Source organism: Periplaneta americana, chromosome 3, assembly GCF_040183065.1.
Source record: "Periplaneta americana isolate PAMFEO1 chromosome 3, P.americana_PAMFEO1_priV1, whole genome shotgun sequence".
NCBI classification, from domain to species: Eukaryota; Metazoa; Arthropoda; class Insecta; order Blattodea; family Blattidae; genus Periplaneta; species Periplaneta americana.
In genome coordinates, this window is record NC_091119.1 from 179,468,650 (window position 1) to 179,485,415 (window position 16,766).

A 16,766-nucleotide genomic window follows, 5' to 3' on the forward strand; every position below is an offset into this window, starting at 1 on the left:
ATTTTATAACGTATATAAAATAACAGAAACAAGTCTAAATACTGTAATTGAGCATTGCTTCCAAGTATAAACGCTTTACATTGTTTATAAATATTATTATATATTAGTTGATTTGTATTTTCAATAACCAAATAAATTGCATAAAATTTACTTCTGTTATTTTATGTACCGGTATATAAGCAGGTACATAAACAAACTAGTTCAGTTGCTTTAAAGAGAGGGATGATATCCGCTAAGACGAACCTATATACCCAATGGTACATTACTATAAACGCTCTATCCTACTCATAACATAAAAACAGTAGTACTGTATATTATGAAACAAATTTATAATGTTATAATTTATTGTATGAGTCAATGTTTAGGAAACGAGAGAAACAAAGGCAATAACTGCATAACATTATAAACGTGTTTCAGACTTTATTTTTTCTACGACAGCATTATAAAATAATTAATAAAGAAATAACATATGAAGGGTACAGAGAAAGAAGAATCAAAGTCACAATTCTCATAAGGGTGATGACATCATCTAATTCAGTCAGTGGCGTATTCACAATTTTTCAATTTACATATCGCTATTTTAAATTTTATGTATTATTATTGTTATTATTGTTATTATTATTATTATTATTATTATTATTATTATTATTATTATTATTAGGTACATTTTATAGAACAGAAATATAAATCCTTTAGGAATTAAACTTACATCACACAAAAGAGGTTGACTAACGAAGGTGATTCTAGAAACTCAGAATATTAAATTTGTTTAGGATTTCAGAATTTAAATCAATTTATTCTACTTCAAATGTGTTCTAGATCTTTTCGGTAGGTATACTAATGGAGTAAAGTAATTCTTAACACTCAGATCACAGCCGAGATAAACTTGTACTAGTATTTCGTAAGAGTTCCCATCAAGCAGTCCATCTAAGGAATAGGACCAAGTACCATAGACTATACACAACGAAACAAATACGATCCACTATTTTGCAGAACAAGACCCAAACACGGTCTCTATCTGGTGATGACGTCACAATGAGACCATCGTCTTCATCTGTCTCGTCCTTAGCAACGGCCGTAACCTAGAATAATAAATAAGGTCATTAATATTAAGAAGGCGATATTCTAATATTCTATGGCTACGTAAGAAAATACAAATAATATAAAATAATACGTACACCCAACTACTGCAGGTTTTACATTGGAGTTGAAAGATACCTGACCTTACTAATCGTTAGTGATCGATAATTTGTTCGTATAAGTGTGTATTCTTTGGTTATTGCTTCTATAAATAGATGGCGAAGATAATAGTCAGTGTTGACAATGGTACATAAATATACCCGCATTATAAAATTCAATTTTTCATACCACTACACTGATTATAAAACAACACTGGGTTTAGCTAGAAACCGCTGATATTGTCAGTCATGAGAATAATTTATGCTTAATCTACATAGGCTAATCATTTTTCTTGACACATTTTTAACCGCCCCAATAATGGTGCCACCTATTGAGAACTAGCAGTACTCTTTCAAAGTTTGTCAATTTTTTTATATCTTTAATTCTGACATCCCGTGGTTGAAAAGTACGCTTACACGATAATAAAATCGTAGGTCAGATATCTTTGAACGTTAGTGTACACTGGCGTTAAAAGATACTTTACTAACAGATAGTGATCGATAATTTGTTCGTGTAAGTGTGTATTCTTTGGTTATTGCTAAGATAACAATCAGTGTCGCACATAGTAAATAGCCTAAATATACTCGCATTATAGAATTCAAAATTTCACCCTCCCCCCTCTAATGAATGTAAAGCACTGGATTTAGCGGGAAACCGCTGATACTGCATGATGGTAATTTATACTTAATCCACATTACCATTTTCCTCAACACATTTTTAGTCCACACCTGTGGAGTAACGGTCAGCGCGTCTGGCCGCGAAACCAGGTGGCCCGGGTTCGAATCCCGGTCGGGGCAAGTTACCTGGTTGAGGTTTTTTCCGGGGTTTTCCCTCAACCCAATACGAGCAAATGCTGGGTAACTTTCGGTGCTGGACCCCGGACTCATTTCATCGGCATTATCACCTTCATTTCATTCAGACGCTAAATAACCTAGATGTTGATACAGCGTCGTAAAATAACCCAATAAAATAAAAAAAATAAATAAACACATTTTTAACCGTCCAAATAATAGTGTCACCTATTAAGAACTAGCGGAACTACTTCAAAGTTGTCAATTTGTTATATCTATGGTTCTGGCCTATCCCGTTGTTAGAAAGTTCGCTTACACAATCAAAAATCTGTAGGTCAGATATTTTTGAACGCCAGTGTACGAAATGTTAGACTGTACAATAATAATTACTGGAAAAAAAAAACTATCACTTATACCTGACGTGATATTTGCATGAGGACAACCAACTGGCCCACTCTGTAGCTCAAGGCACGGTTTGTAAGATTCTGTATGCATGTTGGAGGATCTGTCGAGGAGGACAAACATCTGAGAGCAATTGTCACTACGAGAGACACGCCTAGTAATACCAAAGAATCACGGTACAGTCGCACTGAAACAAAAGGCAAAACAAATAGCTGTTAGCAAAGAATGTGATACGCGTTTATTTTTTTCTGATTAGTGATATGTAAGTGGACAGCCCTAATAATACATTGGTTGGCCGCATACCGGAAGCACAGCTACCCACATGAAAGCGTGGAAATATAAAATGTATTCACTGTATAAGTACCTAAGCATTTCCAATATTGTAGAACAAATTATAACTTACCCACAATCGGGCTGCTCTCTCCAGTGTTTCCCAGAGTCATTCCCAAATACTGCAGATAGATGCAGTGACATATTAAAATGACACAAGAGAAGGTGATTCGTTTATCATCCGACGCAGAAAGAAACACGAAGTTGAGTAAAACCATGATTGCATTAACTGTAAACAAAAACATACATTAAAATACTCAAGTATAGATCATAAGATAAACGTAACAGAGCTAGAGACTACAATTTCGAAACCACGCATGTTAACAACGCATCTTTCATCAAAAATTCAAAACGGAGTTATTTTGCGAAACCAGAATAATAAAAAATTCTGTGCCACATGGTTGAGATATACTTTTTTTATTAAATATTTCAGTTGCTTCCTAACAATTAAGTTCTGTATTAAAATACAAACAACATTCCTTCTTGCTGTTTATTTTCTTGATAAAACAATTTGGGGAGTGACAATGAGTAGTGAAATTTGTACCCAGTTTTGGCCTTACAGGCTCTCGCGTCACGGATCATTCACAAGATAAGCGTGAATTGAATTACTTGCTTTATGTCAATACAAAAATATGAACTTTCATTTTCTGCATCACAGACAATTTTTTTTTAATTCCAAAAAGTAATATGCATTCATTCATTCGTTTTTATAATATAGTTTTTATTTTATCGCGTCAATAAATATTTTAGAACAGATGTACCGTTTTGGATACTTAGAAATATGTTCAGCCTGATTAAATATCTCCTTACTCATAGTCGTATAATGAAAAACTAAAAACAGAGTTAATATGTTTTACTAATGCTCTTACCCAGAGTCGTACAATGAGAAACTAAAAATAAAGATAATGTGTTTTACTAATGCTCTTACCCAGAGTCGTATAATGAGAAGTAAAAATTAAGATAATGTGTTTTACCAATGCTCTTACCCAGAGTCGTATAATGAAAAACTAAAAATAAAGTTAATGTGTTTTACTAACGCTCTTATCCAGAGTCGTATAATGAAAAACTAAAAGTAAAGTTAATATTTTTTATTAATGCCCTTTCCAGAGTCGTATGATGAAAAATTAAAAATGAAGTAAAAGTATTTTACTAATGCTGTTACCCAGAATCGTATAACGAAAAACTAAAAATAAAGTTAACGTGTTTTACTAATGTTCTTAACGAGAGTCGTATAATGAAAAATTAAAAATAAAGTTAATATTTTACTAATGCTCTTACCCAGAGTCGTATAATGAAAAATTAAAAATAAAGTTAATATTTTACTAATGCTCTTATCCAGAGTCGTATAATGAAAAATTAAAAATGAAGTAAAAGTGTTTTACTAATGCTTTTACCCAGAGTCGTATAACGAAAAACTAAAAATAAAGTTATTTTATTTTACTAATGCTCTTATCCAGAGTCGTATAATGAGAAACTAAAAATAAAGATAATGTGTTTTACTAATGCTCTTACCCAGAGTCGTATAATGAGAAGTAAAAATAAAGTTAATGTGTTTTACCAATGCTCTTACCCAGAGTCGTATAATGAAAAACTAAAAATAAAGTTAATGTGTTTTACTAACGCTCTTACCCAGAGTCGTATAATGAAAAACTAAAAGTAAAGTTAATATTTTTTACTAATGCTCTTATCCAGAGTCGTATAATGAAAAATTAGAAATGAAGTAAAAGTATTTTACTAATGCTGTTACCCAGAATCCTATAACGAAAAACTAAAAATAAAGTTAACGTGTTTTACTAATGTTCTTAACGAGAGTCGTATAATGAAAAATTAAAAATAAAGTTAATGTTTTACTAATGCTCTTACCCAGAGTCGTATAATGAGAAATTACAAATAAATGTAATATGTTTTATTAATGCTCTTACCCAGAGTCGTATAACAAAAAACTAAAAATAAAGTTATATGGTTTACTAACGCTCTTACCCAGAGTCGTACAATGATAAATTAAAAAATAAAATTAATATATCTTGTATTAATGTCCTTACCTAAGACCGGAGCACCCACGATCACCTCAGGTAAGAAAGAGTGTCTCTGCAATGTGAACCTGTACTCTACCCATGGTAAAGTTGCGTTGTGTTCCAATAGATCCAAGCGTATTGTCGAGGTTGCAGACAACAGCTTCCACTCATTTGGTTCGTATTTACTCTGGTGTACCTAACCCAGTTAAAATAACGTTGTTATTTAAAACCATATCTCTTCGTGACATAGTTCACACAAAATAATGACAATATTGAATTATTCGTATGGTTTTCAACTGTCTAGGGATTCTGTTATACAGTGTGTATTTGTAAAAGGAAAATATGTTTCTTGGACTGGGAAGAAAGAAAAAGTAGTGCTAATCAGACTTGGTCAATCAAAAGACGGTTTGAGAACAATAGCAACGTAATTTTTTAGAACAGGCCTACACATTGTTTGCGCTCTCCGAGCCGGCTCACAGCTCATGAGCGGAGGCAGATATTAACTGCGCTCTGTATAAGGGTGGACTGGAAGAAGGAGTGACCTCGTACAAAATGTACACAAAAGAAAGTAGGCCTACTATTAAGAGTGTTTATGACATGAATTCCCATTCAGTGTTTGCAAAACTATCTTGGACTATTATTAATTAATAAATAAATATTTATTTTACAGAAATAATAGAAATTCTATAGCTACTTAAATATACAATATCATTTTGTTATATATTTTTATTTATCGGTGCATCAAAACGGGGTTTTATGCTGTTGGCAGCTGAAAGGAACAGTAGCCTACTGATCGTAATGAAACATCAGTTACAAATGTTCGATGCCTGCCTTTATTAAAGTTGATTATAGAAAACACTTGCTCACTTGAGCCAAACATAGCAATCATTTTCACATCCAGCCTGTGTAGTCGTGGATATTATTGCTAATGTTTAGTCTTGTAAAACTCAACCAGGCTAGTAGTATTATCCAAACGATCTTTAGCCCTTAGGTCACATTGAAGATCAATAAGTTCGAGCTGTAAATCGTTAAATGTTAAATGTTATGTTCCGTCTTTTAGATTCCTCCATACTGTACTGTAGCAGTAGGTAAGCAACGTGAAACAGTTACTGAGAATAGGCCTACACACTGCACTCCACTAGATAACTGAGTGGTCGTTTCCCTCTCCTCTACCTATATCAAGTCTATGTCATTCTGACGCATCTTCCTCTCCGTTTCGGCGAAAGGTAAACACAGCTCTCCCGCTCCCAAGGAGCGCGCGCGCTCGTTGAGCGCTGTTTGTGCAGGTATGTCCTAGAATGTTCCACAAGGTTGACGTATTATTTCTCATTATAAGTTTAATAACGACAATTAATTTCCTTTATCGTGATATTTGTAGTCCACTTTCATGAACAAATGAAGGGCTCCCTGCGAAAAGGAGGTAGCTCTACTTTTACAAAGTTGTGGAAAACAACAAAAACATTCTAAAATAATTCAAATTTTAGCTGAGCTTCTTTCCTTTTCTGACTTACCCGTTTATTATAAAGAGAGAGCGAAATATCATCGCCAGCCTCCCGCCATGATCCAAGTCGGAAGGAGCAGTTCAGACTGTCGTAAGGCCAGTGAGTGGAATCCAAGGCACAGACTGCAGCATACACCGCAACCATCGAACAAGTCACGTAACCGTTCGAGTACACGTAACATCCGATGCCGGTTGTCTCCTTGTCCATGTTCCGCATCATACTTCTGAAACATGAAATACCGATTGTGCCCGGCTAGGATTGTATCTGCCTTACATAACTTTCATAAATAAATAAATAAATAAATAAATAAATAAATAAATAGGGAAGTAAATAAATAAATAAAGGAATAAAGAAATTAATGAAGAAAAGAACGAATGAATGAATGAATGAATGAATGAATGAATGAATGAATGAATGAATGAATGAATGAATGAATGAATGAATGAATGAATGAATGAATGAATGTATGAATGAATGAATAAAGGAATAAATAAATAAAGGAATACAGGAATAAATAAATAAAGGAATAGATAAATAAATAGGGAAATAAATAAATGGGGAAATAAATAAATAAATAAATAGATAAATAAATAAATAAATAAAGGAATAAAGAAATGAATGAAGAAAAGAACGAATGAATGAATGAATGAATGAATGAATGAATGAATGAATGAATGAATGAATAAATAAATAAAGGAATACAGGAATAAATAAATAAATAAATAAATAAATAAAGGAATAGATAAATAAATAAATAAATAAATAAATAAGTAAATACGTAAATAAGTAAATAAATACTCGTAAATAAAAAAATAAATAAATAAAAGTAGGTATAAATAAATAAAGGAATAAATAAATAAATGAATAAATAAATAAAGGAATAAATAAATAAATAAATAAATAAATAAATAAAGGAATGAGTGAAGTTATGAAGGTCCAGATGCAGATACGATAGCCACAACACCTTTGATTTCTCTTTTAGTGCCGTGTAAGCGAATTCTGTCATTACATCTCAGAAGGCCAATATAACTCATTTTATAAATTGACTTATATTCTGTGCAAGCTTCTGTATTCTACTCTATATTGTATATTGTGCGTAGCTCAGTCGGCTAAGGTATTTGTCCGCCGATCTGGAGTTGTGCTCGGGTGCGAGTTCGATTCTCGCTTGGACTGTTTACCTGATTGGGTTTTTTCGAGGTTTTTCCCAACGGTAAGGCGAATGTCAGGTAATCTATGGCGAGTTCTCGGCTTCATCTCGCTATCACCAATCGCATCGATGCTAAATAACCTACTAGTTGATACAAAGTCGTTAAATAACGAAATAAAAATATAATCAAGAGGTGGAGGAATCCATTACTTACGGAACAAGACGTGCCACTTCCGGTACCCATATTTCATCAGTTGACATAACCAAAAAATTGATATTCTCGTATTCTGACGGCTTCCAACTCAAACGCTCGTCTTTCCAGAACTGCAAAAAAGAATAAATTCCTGTTATCGTCTTCAGCTCATAAGGGAGCGTTCAACACTGAAAGGTTGGCTAGGACCTTCAAAATTTGTACATTGAAAGGTCGCATTTATAACAAATTTTCTGAGAAAAACATTTTGAAATCGACCTGTAATTCAGTTAAATAGTATTTGGAAGTCCTAATGATGTCGCTCGGAGGAAGGCAAGCACACTGTAGAACCAAATGTAGCACTGTGCCCTCTGTGTAAAAAAGGGATACAGGGACTTCTCGGACACACTGTATATTACTTGATACATTAAATATTTATGGTTTCAAAATAAAACTACAAAATATACTTCTACTCACCCAGAGTGTAAAACTGTGAACATTCAAAATGCCGTGTTCGTCATCCTGTGAATGCAATAAAAATAAAATTACTTACACTGTCTCGTTGCTAAACTAATAACATTATCCTAACTAATCCTACTACTCTGCTCCGTCGATAAATAAGAATATGTTTGAGTCTAAAGAAAGCAGAAAACATTACAACGTGGTCTGTTGTTGTGACGAGAATCCAAGCCTCCGCATATCGGTAAGACATCGTGTCACAAACACTTTCAAGTCTGAGTATTTCTGACAAAGTAAATATCATTCAACGCCCTGAAAACAAATGTTAAGGATATTGCTGGAGAGAGTAAGGTAATATTTATTTTTTATTTTTTATTTATTTAATCCTTTATTTACTGATTTACTTCTTTCTTTATTTCTTCATTAATTAATTCATTCATTCATTCATTCATTCATTCATTCTTTCTTTCCTTTCTTCATAACTTCACTCATTCCTTTATTTATTTATTTAGTTAATGATTTATTTATTTGTTCCTTCATTTCTTTATTTATTTATTTATTCATTCCCTTATTTATTTATTTGTTCCTTTATTTCTTTATGTATTTATTAATTTATTCCTTTATTTATTTATCCCTTTATTTATTTATTTATTTATTTATTCCTTTATTTATTTATTTATTCCTTCCTTTATTTATTTATTCCTTCCTTCCTTTATTTATTTATTTATTTATTTATTTATTTATTTATTTATTTATTTATTTATTTATTTATTCCTTTATTTATTTATTTATTCTTTTATTTATTATTCCTTTATTTATTTATTTATTTATTTATTTATTTATTTATTTATTCCTGTATTCCTTTATTTATTTATTCCTTTATTCATTCATTTATTCCTTTATTCATGTATTTATTTATTCCTTTATTCATTCATTTATTTATTGCTTTATTCATGTATTTATTTATTTCCCTATTCCATTATTTATTTATTTATTTATTTATTTATTTATTTATTTATTTATTTATTTATTTATTTATTTATTTATTTATTTTTCTTGAGACATATATTTTAGGAAATAAAATTAATTGGTATTAATGTTGTAACAGATTCGCTTTATTAATGAATTAACAACTCTTAAATACCTATTCCCGTATAATCGATTTTACTGTCCATAATATTCCTTGAGTTTCTTGTGCTATCTCAGTGGTATTCAATCTTTTTTTGCTGACATACTCTCGAATATATTTGTACCCTCAAACTGCATAGGAATTATATAAGAATTGACAAAAGACTAGCCTATGACTGATGTATTAAAAATAAATTATTATTATTTTTATAGTAGATTATTTTACGACGCTTTATCAACAGCTTAGGTTATTTAGCGTCTGAATGAGATGAAGGTGATAATACCGGTGAAATGAGTCCGGGGTTCAGCACCGATAGTTACCCAGCATTTGCTCATAATGGGTTGAGGGAAAACCCCGGAAAAAACCTCAACCAGGTAACTTGCCCCGACCAGGAATCGAACCCGGGCCACCTGGTTTCGCGGCCAGACGTGCTAACCGTTACTCCATAGGTGTGGACTAGTATTATTATTATTATTATTATTATTATTATTATTATTATTATTATTATTATTATTATTATTATTATTATACAGTACTTTCGTTCTGTTATAGTTTATCAGTCGTTGTTCAACAAAATTTGTAACAGTGACGAAGAAAAAAATGAAAACATATCAATAAGAATCACGATGATCAACGTTGTACTTCTCAGAATACAGTGCGGCACTGCACATTGAATAATGTGGTAAGGGGAAGCGTACCCATCCCCTTTCTCCCCTTCCATTTAAATGCTGAGCTTATTGCGTTCTGTTGATGTATTCGGAAAGTAAGTTTTGCCGATGTATGGTACACACATTGACACACTGAATACGCCTATGTAGTCATTGCAAAATAGAACATAAGATAATAAACTTCACTTATTCTTAGCTGAGTGACTGCGTGCCTTTACTGCTGGCTATCAAGGACAGACTACAAACTTCCACTGCTAATTTCGGGGGATGGGGATTCATCAACCATTCAACTTTCTTACAGTGATCTCTCCCTCTCTCTCTCTTGGTACGTAGCTCATTTGCAAAATTTGTATAACAAATGGACGATTGAGAACATCAAAATTAAAGTACTATTTAGTGCATATTCTGCATGTATTAATATAGTGCAATGTCTCTGCCATAGTAATCAACCACTATACACTCACCTTGCTTTACAGCACTGTTTTGAATGACGTAACAGACATGACGGAGTAACAGATCTGACAGGTAACAGACATGACAAAACAAACAAGCATGTGCTAACCTAAAATTTTTTTGCTTAAAAATCTTCAAAATATCAACTTAACTACTGCACACGTGCACTATTATGTCCTCTTGATCTTGACTTTATATGTTATTTGTGGAAAACACAACACAAACAGATCTGACAGAGTAAAAATGCAAGCTTAGACTAAAACATAAAGCAAGAGTATGACACACAATCTCGCCAAATCAAAATGGGTGAACATAGCAGTACAATCAAAATGACTCTTTGTGCATCATCTTGGCTTGTGCTGACATCTGTGGGGTTTCTTTTTCAACTGTGTATCCATAGGAACAGAATGGTGTAACAGACCTGACTGACTTACTGGACTAGAGTAATTTTGTAATCTTATTTAAGGAAATATAAACTCAGACATAAATGAATAAGTTTTGATAATATCAAATGTTTCTTTGATTTTTTCCTCAATTACATTATTAAAAAAACCTTTATCTAAACATAATCATGCTCCATTTTAAAAACTTAACTAGTATTGACACAGTATTTCAGCTAATACTATGAGAATTTTATTTTATTCTCGTGAAATATTTCACATGAAGGAAATAATTCTTGTGACGTTTACTACATTAGTATTGAAACTACTCACTGTTAGGAATTTATAACTCTATCGTTATAAATGCAATAATGGGAAGGGTAAGAATTGATGGACGTCATTTGTTATACAAATTCTGCAAATGACCCACGTACACAAAAAGAGCTGATGTCTGAAGAATAACGAACACCAGTCACGAGAAATGAAATAAGCTAAGCATTGGGACATTCACTAGTCATTCAGAAAAAGGGAGACGAACTCGCGAAAACAGCCGAATCGCCATGTTTAGTAGTTAGTCATAAAACAAAATGCATATTTTTCGAAACGGAGATGATAATGAAAGGGGAATTGTGGAAAGTGCTAGTGGAGCGACAGGGTAAAATGGGAGAGCCCCGAGAAAAACCCACACAATTTTGGCTTTATCTACCACAAACATCTCCGCCATCGCCAGGATTTTAACTCGGCACTACTGTAGATTTAAGCAACGTTCTGCTACCAAGGCGATTATAGTCTGTAGTAACACAAATCATCCAAAAACGAGTGTGCAGCATTACTACTGAAAGGATATATTACGCGTATTTCAAGGTCATGGCCCAAGTCTCGCTCTACGAGTTATACTCTCATTACTACTAAAGGAAATATGCGCATTTCAAGGTCACGACTCAAGTCTCACAATACGAGCTATACTCACATAAGTCAGGCTTTTCAGGAACATGTCAGGGACGACTTTGGTTGCCTTTGTACGAGTGTCAGCGGGTCGCAGCTTCTTATCGTAGTTACAAAGCAGATCTTGCTTCAAACGAAGCGTCTGAATTTTCGTCTTGGGCACCGTGCAGGTCTCCTCAACTGACTGTGCTGAAAATATACAGCTAGTATGTAGGTTGTAGTCAAACGATGAAACTCATAAAGTCAACACTTAATGAAGTGTTTTTATTTTTATTGTGTATTAACAGTGAAATGTAATATATATATATATATATATATATATATATATATATATATATAGTAGTTTATTTTACGATGTTTTATCAACACCTACAGTATGGTTATCTGGAGTCTGAAGTTATACAACAGTGATAATGCCAGCGAAATGAGTCCAGGGTCCAGCTCAGAAAGTTACCCAGCAGTTGTTCTGAATGGGTTGAGGGAAAACCCCAGTAAAAACCTCAACCAAGCAACTTGTCCCAACCAGGATTTGGACCCGAGCCCACTCGTTTCACGATCAGACATGCTAACCGTTATTCCACAACGGTGGACGTAAACTAAATAAAATAAAACTGTTTCGATGGATGGTAATCTTATATAAATATAATTGATTAAATTCACATTTTATCAGTCTTATTAAAGGTATGCCACACGGCCTTGTTTCCCACGTTTGGTTTGCGTACTGGGTTCATACCGGCCCACGTTTAGCACTCCATTATACCTGTTAATTAACGAAATTGTGTTGGCTAAAAAAAACAGTTTGTCCTCTTAATAGTGCATTCTCTTTTAAATTATTATTATTATTATTATTATTATTATTATTATTATTATTATTCCTACTATTTACCTCTGACTCAGGTTCTGGCTGATATGTACATCTATTAGCAGGCAGTACATCTCACTTGACGATATGCGTCAGAGGAAGAACAATTTTGTTTGTATACATCTGAAGTCTGATTAGCGTAATATGTAACTAGTCAGCGATGTATGCAATGGTGGGGGAGAGAAACTGGCCACCCTACCCCATTATCTCCTGGCTTAGTTACCTCATGAGTAATGCCTTATTTCTGTCACTTATGAGGTTCAAACATGCCTTCGGACAGTTGACTAAAGCTATCATTATCACGATTATTATTATTATTATTATTATTATTATTATTATTATTATTATTATTATTATTATTGCCTTGTGCGGAAAATACCCTGTGCCTAGCAAAATATGTTTAGATAAAACAATATTAGAAAGAGAAAATTAGTTTGCATATCTCGGATACACATTATCTTTTTTCGATGAAGTAGACATTTCACAGAAACTTTCTAAATACACCAAAACAATGGGAATAATTAACACCATTATGAAACCTTCCCTAGTACAAAGGCATAATACTCGAATTCGCCTTTACAAGACCTTGGCGAGACCTGTACTTTGTTACGGCAGTGAGGCATGGACATTGAGGAAGAAAGAAGAAAGCAGAATAACGGCCAATGAAATGAAATTTATGAGATATACAGGGGGATATACGAAATGGGATCACAAACGCAATGAAGATGTAATGGAAGAATTACAACTAGAACCTGTAATTAATCACGTAAAACATTATCGAAACAACTGGATAAATCATCTGCATCGCGTGCGTAGAGATAGAATCCCAAAAAGTCATGCTCCACTATCGTTCAAAAGGGAAGAGATCTCTCGGTCGTCCAAAGAAGCGCTGGATTGAAAATTCAACAGAGATCGTAACAGGCTATATGGCCTAACACTTAAAGGGAAGATTATTATTATTATTATTATTACTATTATTATTATTATTATTATTATTATTATTATTATTATTATTATTATTATTATTTATACCCATTCATTAAGAATGCTTAATTAGAACTATAACTTATTCTTTTTCCACTCCTCTGTGTCTATTAATTTTATGCTATACGTTGGTAGATCCAAGCTTGAATATGCATCTGTTGAATGGAACTCCATTATTTCCACTGACTCGGCTAAATTGGAGAATATTCGAAGAAAATTTATTTTTTTTTTGTGTTCTTATAGATTTTTACATAATTCCGATGATTATAAATATGAGATTAACTGCAAATATTCTAATTGCGGTAATTTATTTGCCAGACGTCAATATCTTGATTATTTACTTTTTGTCCTTAAGTCCTTAAGGGTGATATTGATTGTGAACCCTTGCTAAGCAATATTAGTCTTCGTATTCCTGCTAAGGGTTTAAGATTTCAAAAAAAAAATTTATAATAAAAATTCTAACTCTGTCTCCGGTCTGCAGATGTATAAAATATACTAATTTGCATAGATTGAACTTGGATCCATTTAATGTGTAGTAGCTATACTATAAGTTACTTTGTAGAGTTTAATGTCAGTTATTCATTTACGCTTTCTGTTTAGATATGTATTATAATATTATTTTCGTCATGTTTCACATCATCTGTATTATGTTAATTCATATGACTCCATCCTTCCATTTTCAATTGTCATTATTTTAATAATTAACTCCTATGCGCTTTTATTGTAATTTCTATTATTGTTAATGTTTCTGTTATGAAATTGTCATGTACTGAACTGTTATTGGCTCCTGGCTGTTGTACAGCACATTAAATATTAGTAAATAAGTAAAAATAAAACTAAATAAATTATTATTATATAATTTTATTACTATTATTTATAGATTATTTAATTCCCTTGATTAGATACACTTAAATCTTACAGAAAATTGTATTTATCTATTCTAATTCCATTACCATAATTTCTGTATAGACATTATAGGAGATAACAGGGATTTCCAGAAATCCACTTTCACTTTTTTCGGTATCGGGATGACAACGTATATTTACATAAAATTAGAAATCTACTTCTTTCAGCAATGCGATATTCTATCTCTATATTTCGTAAAATTCAAGTAAAAAACAAAAAAGTCAACCTGACTCGAATAATGACAAAGCAATTACGCAAAGAATGAGTGTGACGTTTTCTTATGAGAGAAAATATGCAGAATATTCAAAATTGAGGCCCTGGTTATACAAAATGTTAGATAAACATAAAACGTTAAGATTAATGAAAGAATAATATACAACACCATAATTTAAATCTCAACACAGTGAATTTGTTGCCGGTATTTAATTAATTTAGCCCATATAATTTACCTACTTTTCTTTCTTTCAGTCGATAATCCGATAAGCCCTAATTTTCTGGGGAAATGGAACCAAAATTGGAAGCGTCTTGATTTTACAAAAGAAAGCCATTAGAATTTTATGTAAATCAAACTATCTGGAACATTGTCGGCCACTTTTCAGACAATCACGGATTTTAACAATCATAAATTTGTATATATATGATCTAGTACTTTACACTCGACAAAATATCGACAATTACTCATTAGTGGCCAATATACATGATCATGAAATTAGAAATAGTGAAGAAATTAATATTCCATATTGTAGATTACACAAGAGCAACACAAACTTTTTAATTATGGGGATGAAATTATATAATAAGCTCCCAAGTCAATATTATAAATTACCAATCAATAGCTTCAAAACTAGATTTTATAATTGGTTATTAAATAATCCTTTTTATTCTGTTGCTGAGTTTTTCAACACAAATTTGTATGAAATTGTATTTTAACAAATAAGTTTAATTGCAATTTAGTTAAGTTTTCTTTAATTTAAAAGTTTCATATTATTTCGTGTTTTCATTGTATTATTTAAATTTTGCTGTTTCTTTTATTGGTGTTTTTTTAAATGTATTTATATGTTTTTCAATGCATTCTGACGAAGCCTAAAACTGTATGTCTAATGGCCAAATTGAATTGAATAGTTCCTCAGTGAATAATCTTCAGTTCACTTACCACAATAAATATACACTGTAAATAAATATAAAATAAACACACAAGAATGCACGGGTGAAGTCATTATGTAATATAGAATGCACACAATGATAGTTCCTTTCGATAGATCAGGAGAAATGTTAAAGCCGATGTAGTAGGGCTATTAATATCAGTGATCCTCCTCCAGAGTGAATATTGAGTTACGAAAAAACCGTTTAAACACATGTCTGATGGTACAGTCACTTCAAATGCTAAACCACATAGAAAATATTTCTCTCACCGCACAAAACTCATCACAACACACTACATCGCGTTCTGCAGTCAGTTTTACCTCAAGCGAGGCAGATCTGTGTAAATCAGCTGTTATTAAAGTGGCATGCGCATTATACTGTGTTTCTACCCAATGAATGTCCTCTCGCTCAAAAGAGCCATTTAAGTATGTATTGTTTCAGTATATTATTGTTAGGGCGCTACTTACAGCTTTCAAAGAACCCGGAGGTTCATTGCCGCCCTCACATAAGCCCGCCATCGGTTCCTATCCTCAGCAAGATTAATCCAGTCTCTACCATCATATCCCACCTCCCTCAAATCCATTTTTATATTATCCTCTCATATGTCTCGGCCACTCCAAAGGTCTTTTCCCCCCTCTTCAGGTCTCCAAACTAAATACTATATGCATTTCTGGATTCACTCATACGTGCTACATGCCCTGCCCATCTTAAACATCTGGATTTTATATTCCTAATTATTTCAGGTGAAGAATACAATGCGTGTAGTTATGCGTTGTGTAACTTTCTCAATTCTCCTGTACTTCATTCCTCTTAGCCCCAAATATTTTCCTAAGCACCTTTTTCTCGAACACCTTTCTTAAGGGTAAAGGATAGTTACTGAAATTTGACTAAAATTCACATTTTTTCCGCTTAAGGGGAGAGGATGGTATTTTTTTAAACTTTTTTCCTATTTGGTGTAAAATATTAATTTTTTTATGTAGAGAGCTCATAGCTGTGACAACTCAACCAAATAAAAATATTTTGAAAAAAAATTATTTGGGGGACCAAATTTGAAAAAAAATATACCCAATGCAGGATTGTACTAAAACCGATATATCTAAACCGTTTTTAAAGATAGATTCAAACCGTTTTTGCAATGTATTTGCGAAAGCATGTTCTACAAATTGTAATAGAATTTTGATACTAGTCCCTACGTTTGTAAAATAAACAATTAAAATTTAATGACAATTTTCTGATTTCCTTTCTTGCAAACAAACGGACGTATTTTTTAAATGAAATCAA

The 16,766-nt window shown here is 32.4% G+C and overlaps 1 protein-coding gene across 1 annotated transcript; it reads right to left on the reverse strand.

Moving 5' to 3' along the window:
• Positions 1-431: 431 nt before the first annotated feature.
• LOC138696863 (neuronal acetylcholine receptor subunit non-alpha-2-like) lies at positions 432-15,694 on the reverse strand. Its single transcript, XM_069822315.1, has 9 exons — positions 15,496-15,694; positions 11,616-11,779; positions 8,034-8,078; positions 7,581-7,690; positions 6,229-6,442; positions 4,745-4,913; positions 2,776-2,931; positions 2,387-2,559; positions 432-1,082 (listed from the first exon to the last, which is right to left on the reverse strand). Exons 1-9 carry the CDS (start codon positions 15,557-15,559, stop codon positions 915-917), a joined length of 1,263 nt encoding a protein of 420 aa, XP_069678416.1. The 5' UTR covers positions 15,560-15,694; the 3' UTR covers positions 432-914.
• Between the last annotated feature and the right edge of the window lie 1,072 nt (positions 15,695-16,766).

Excerpts from the sequence above, each read along its gene's own strand:
- LOC138696863 (XM_069822315.1), bottom strand. The coding sequence starts at position 15,559 with ATGACTTCACCCGTGCATTCTTGTGTGTTTATTTTATATTTATTTACA. Across the intron at positions 6,443-7,580 it reads GAAGTGGCACGTCTTGTTCC|AAGTATGATGCGGAACATGG; the intron begins GTAAGTAATGGA and ends TTCATGTTTCAG. Across the intron at positions 2,560-2,775 it reads AGAGAGCAGCCCGATTGTGG|TGCGACTGTACCGTGATTCT; the intron begins GTAAGTTATAAT and ends CTTTTGTTTCAG.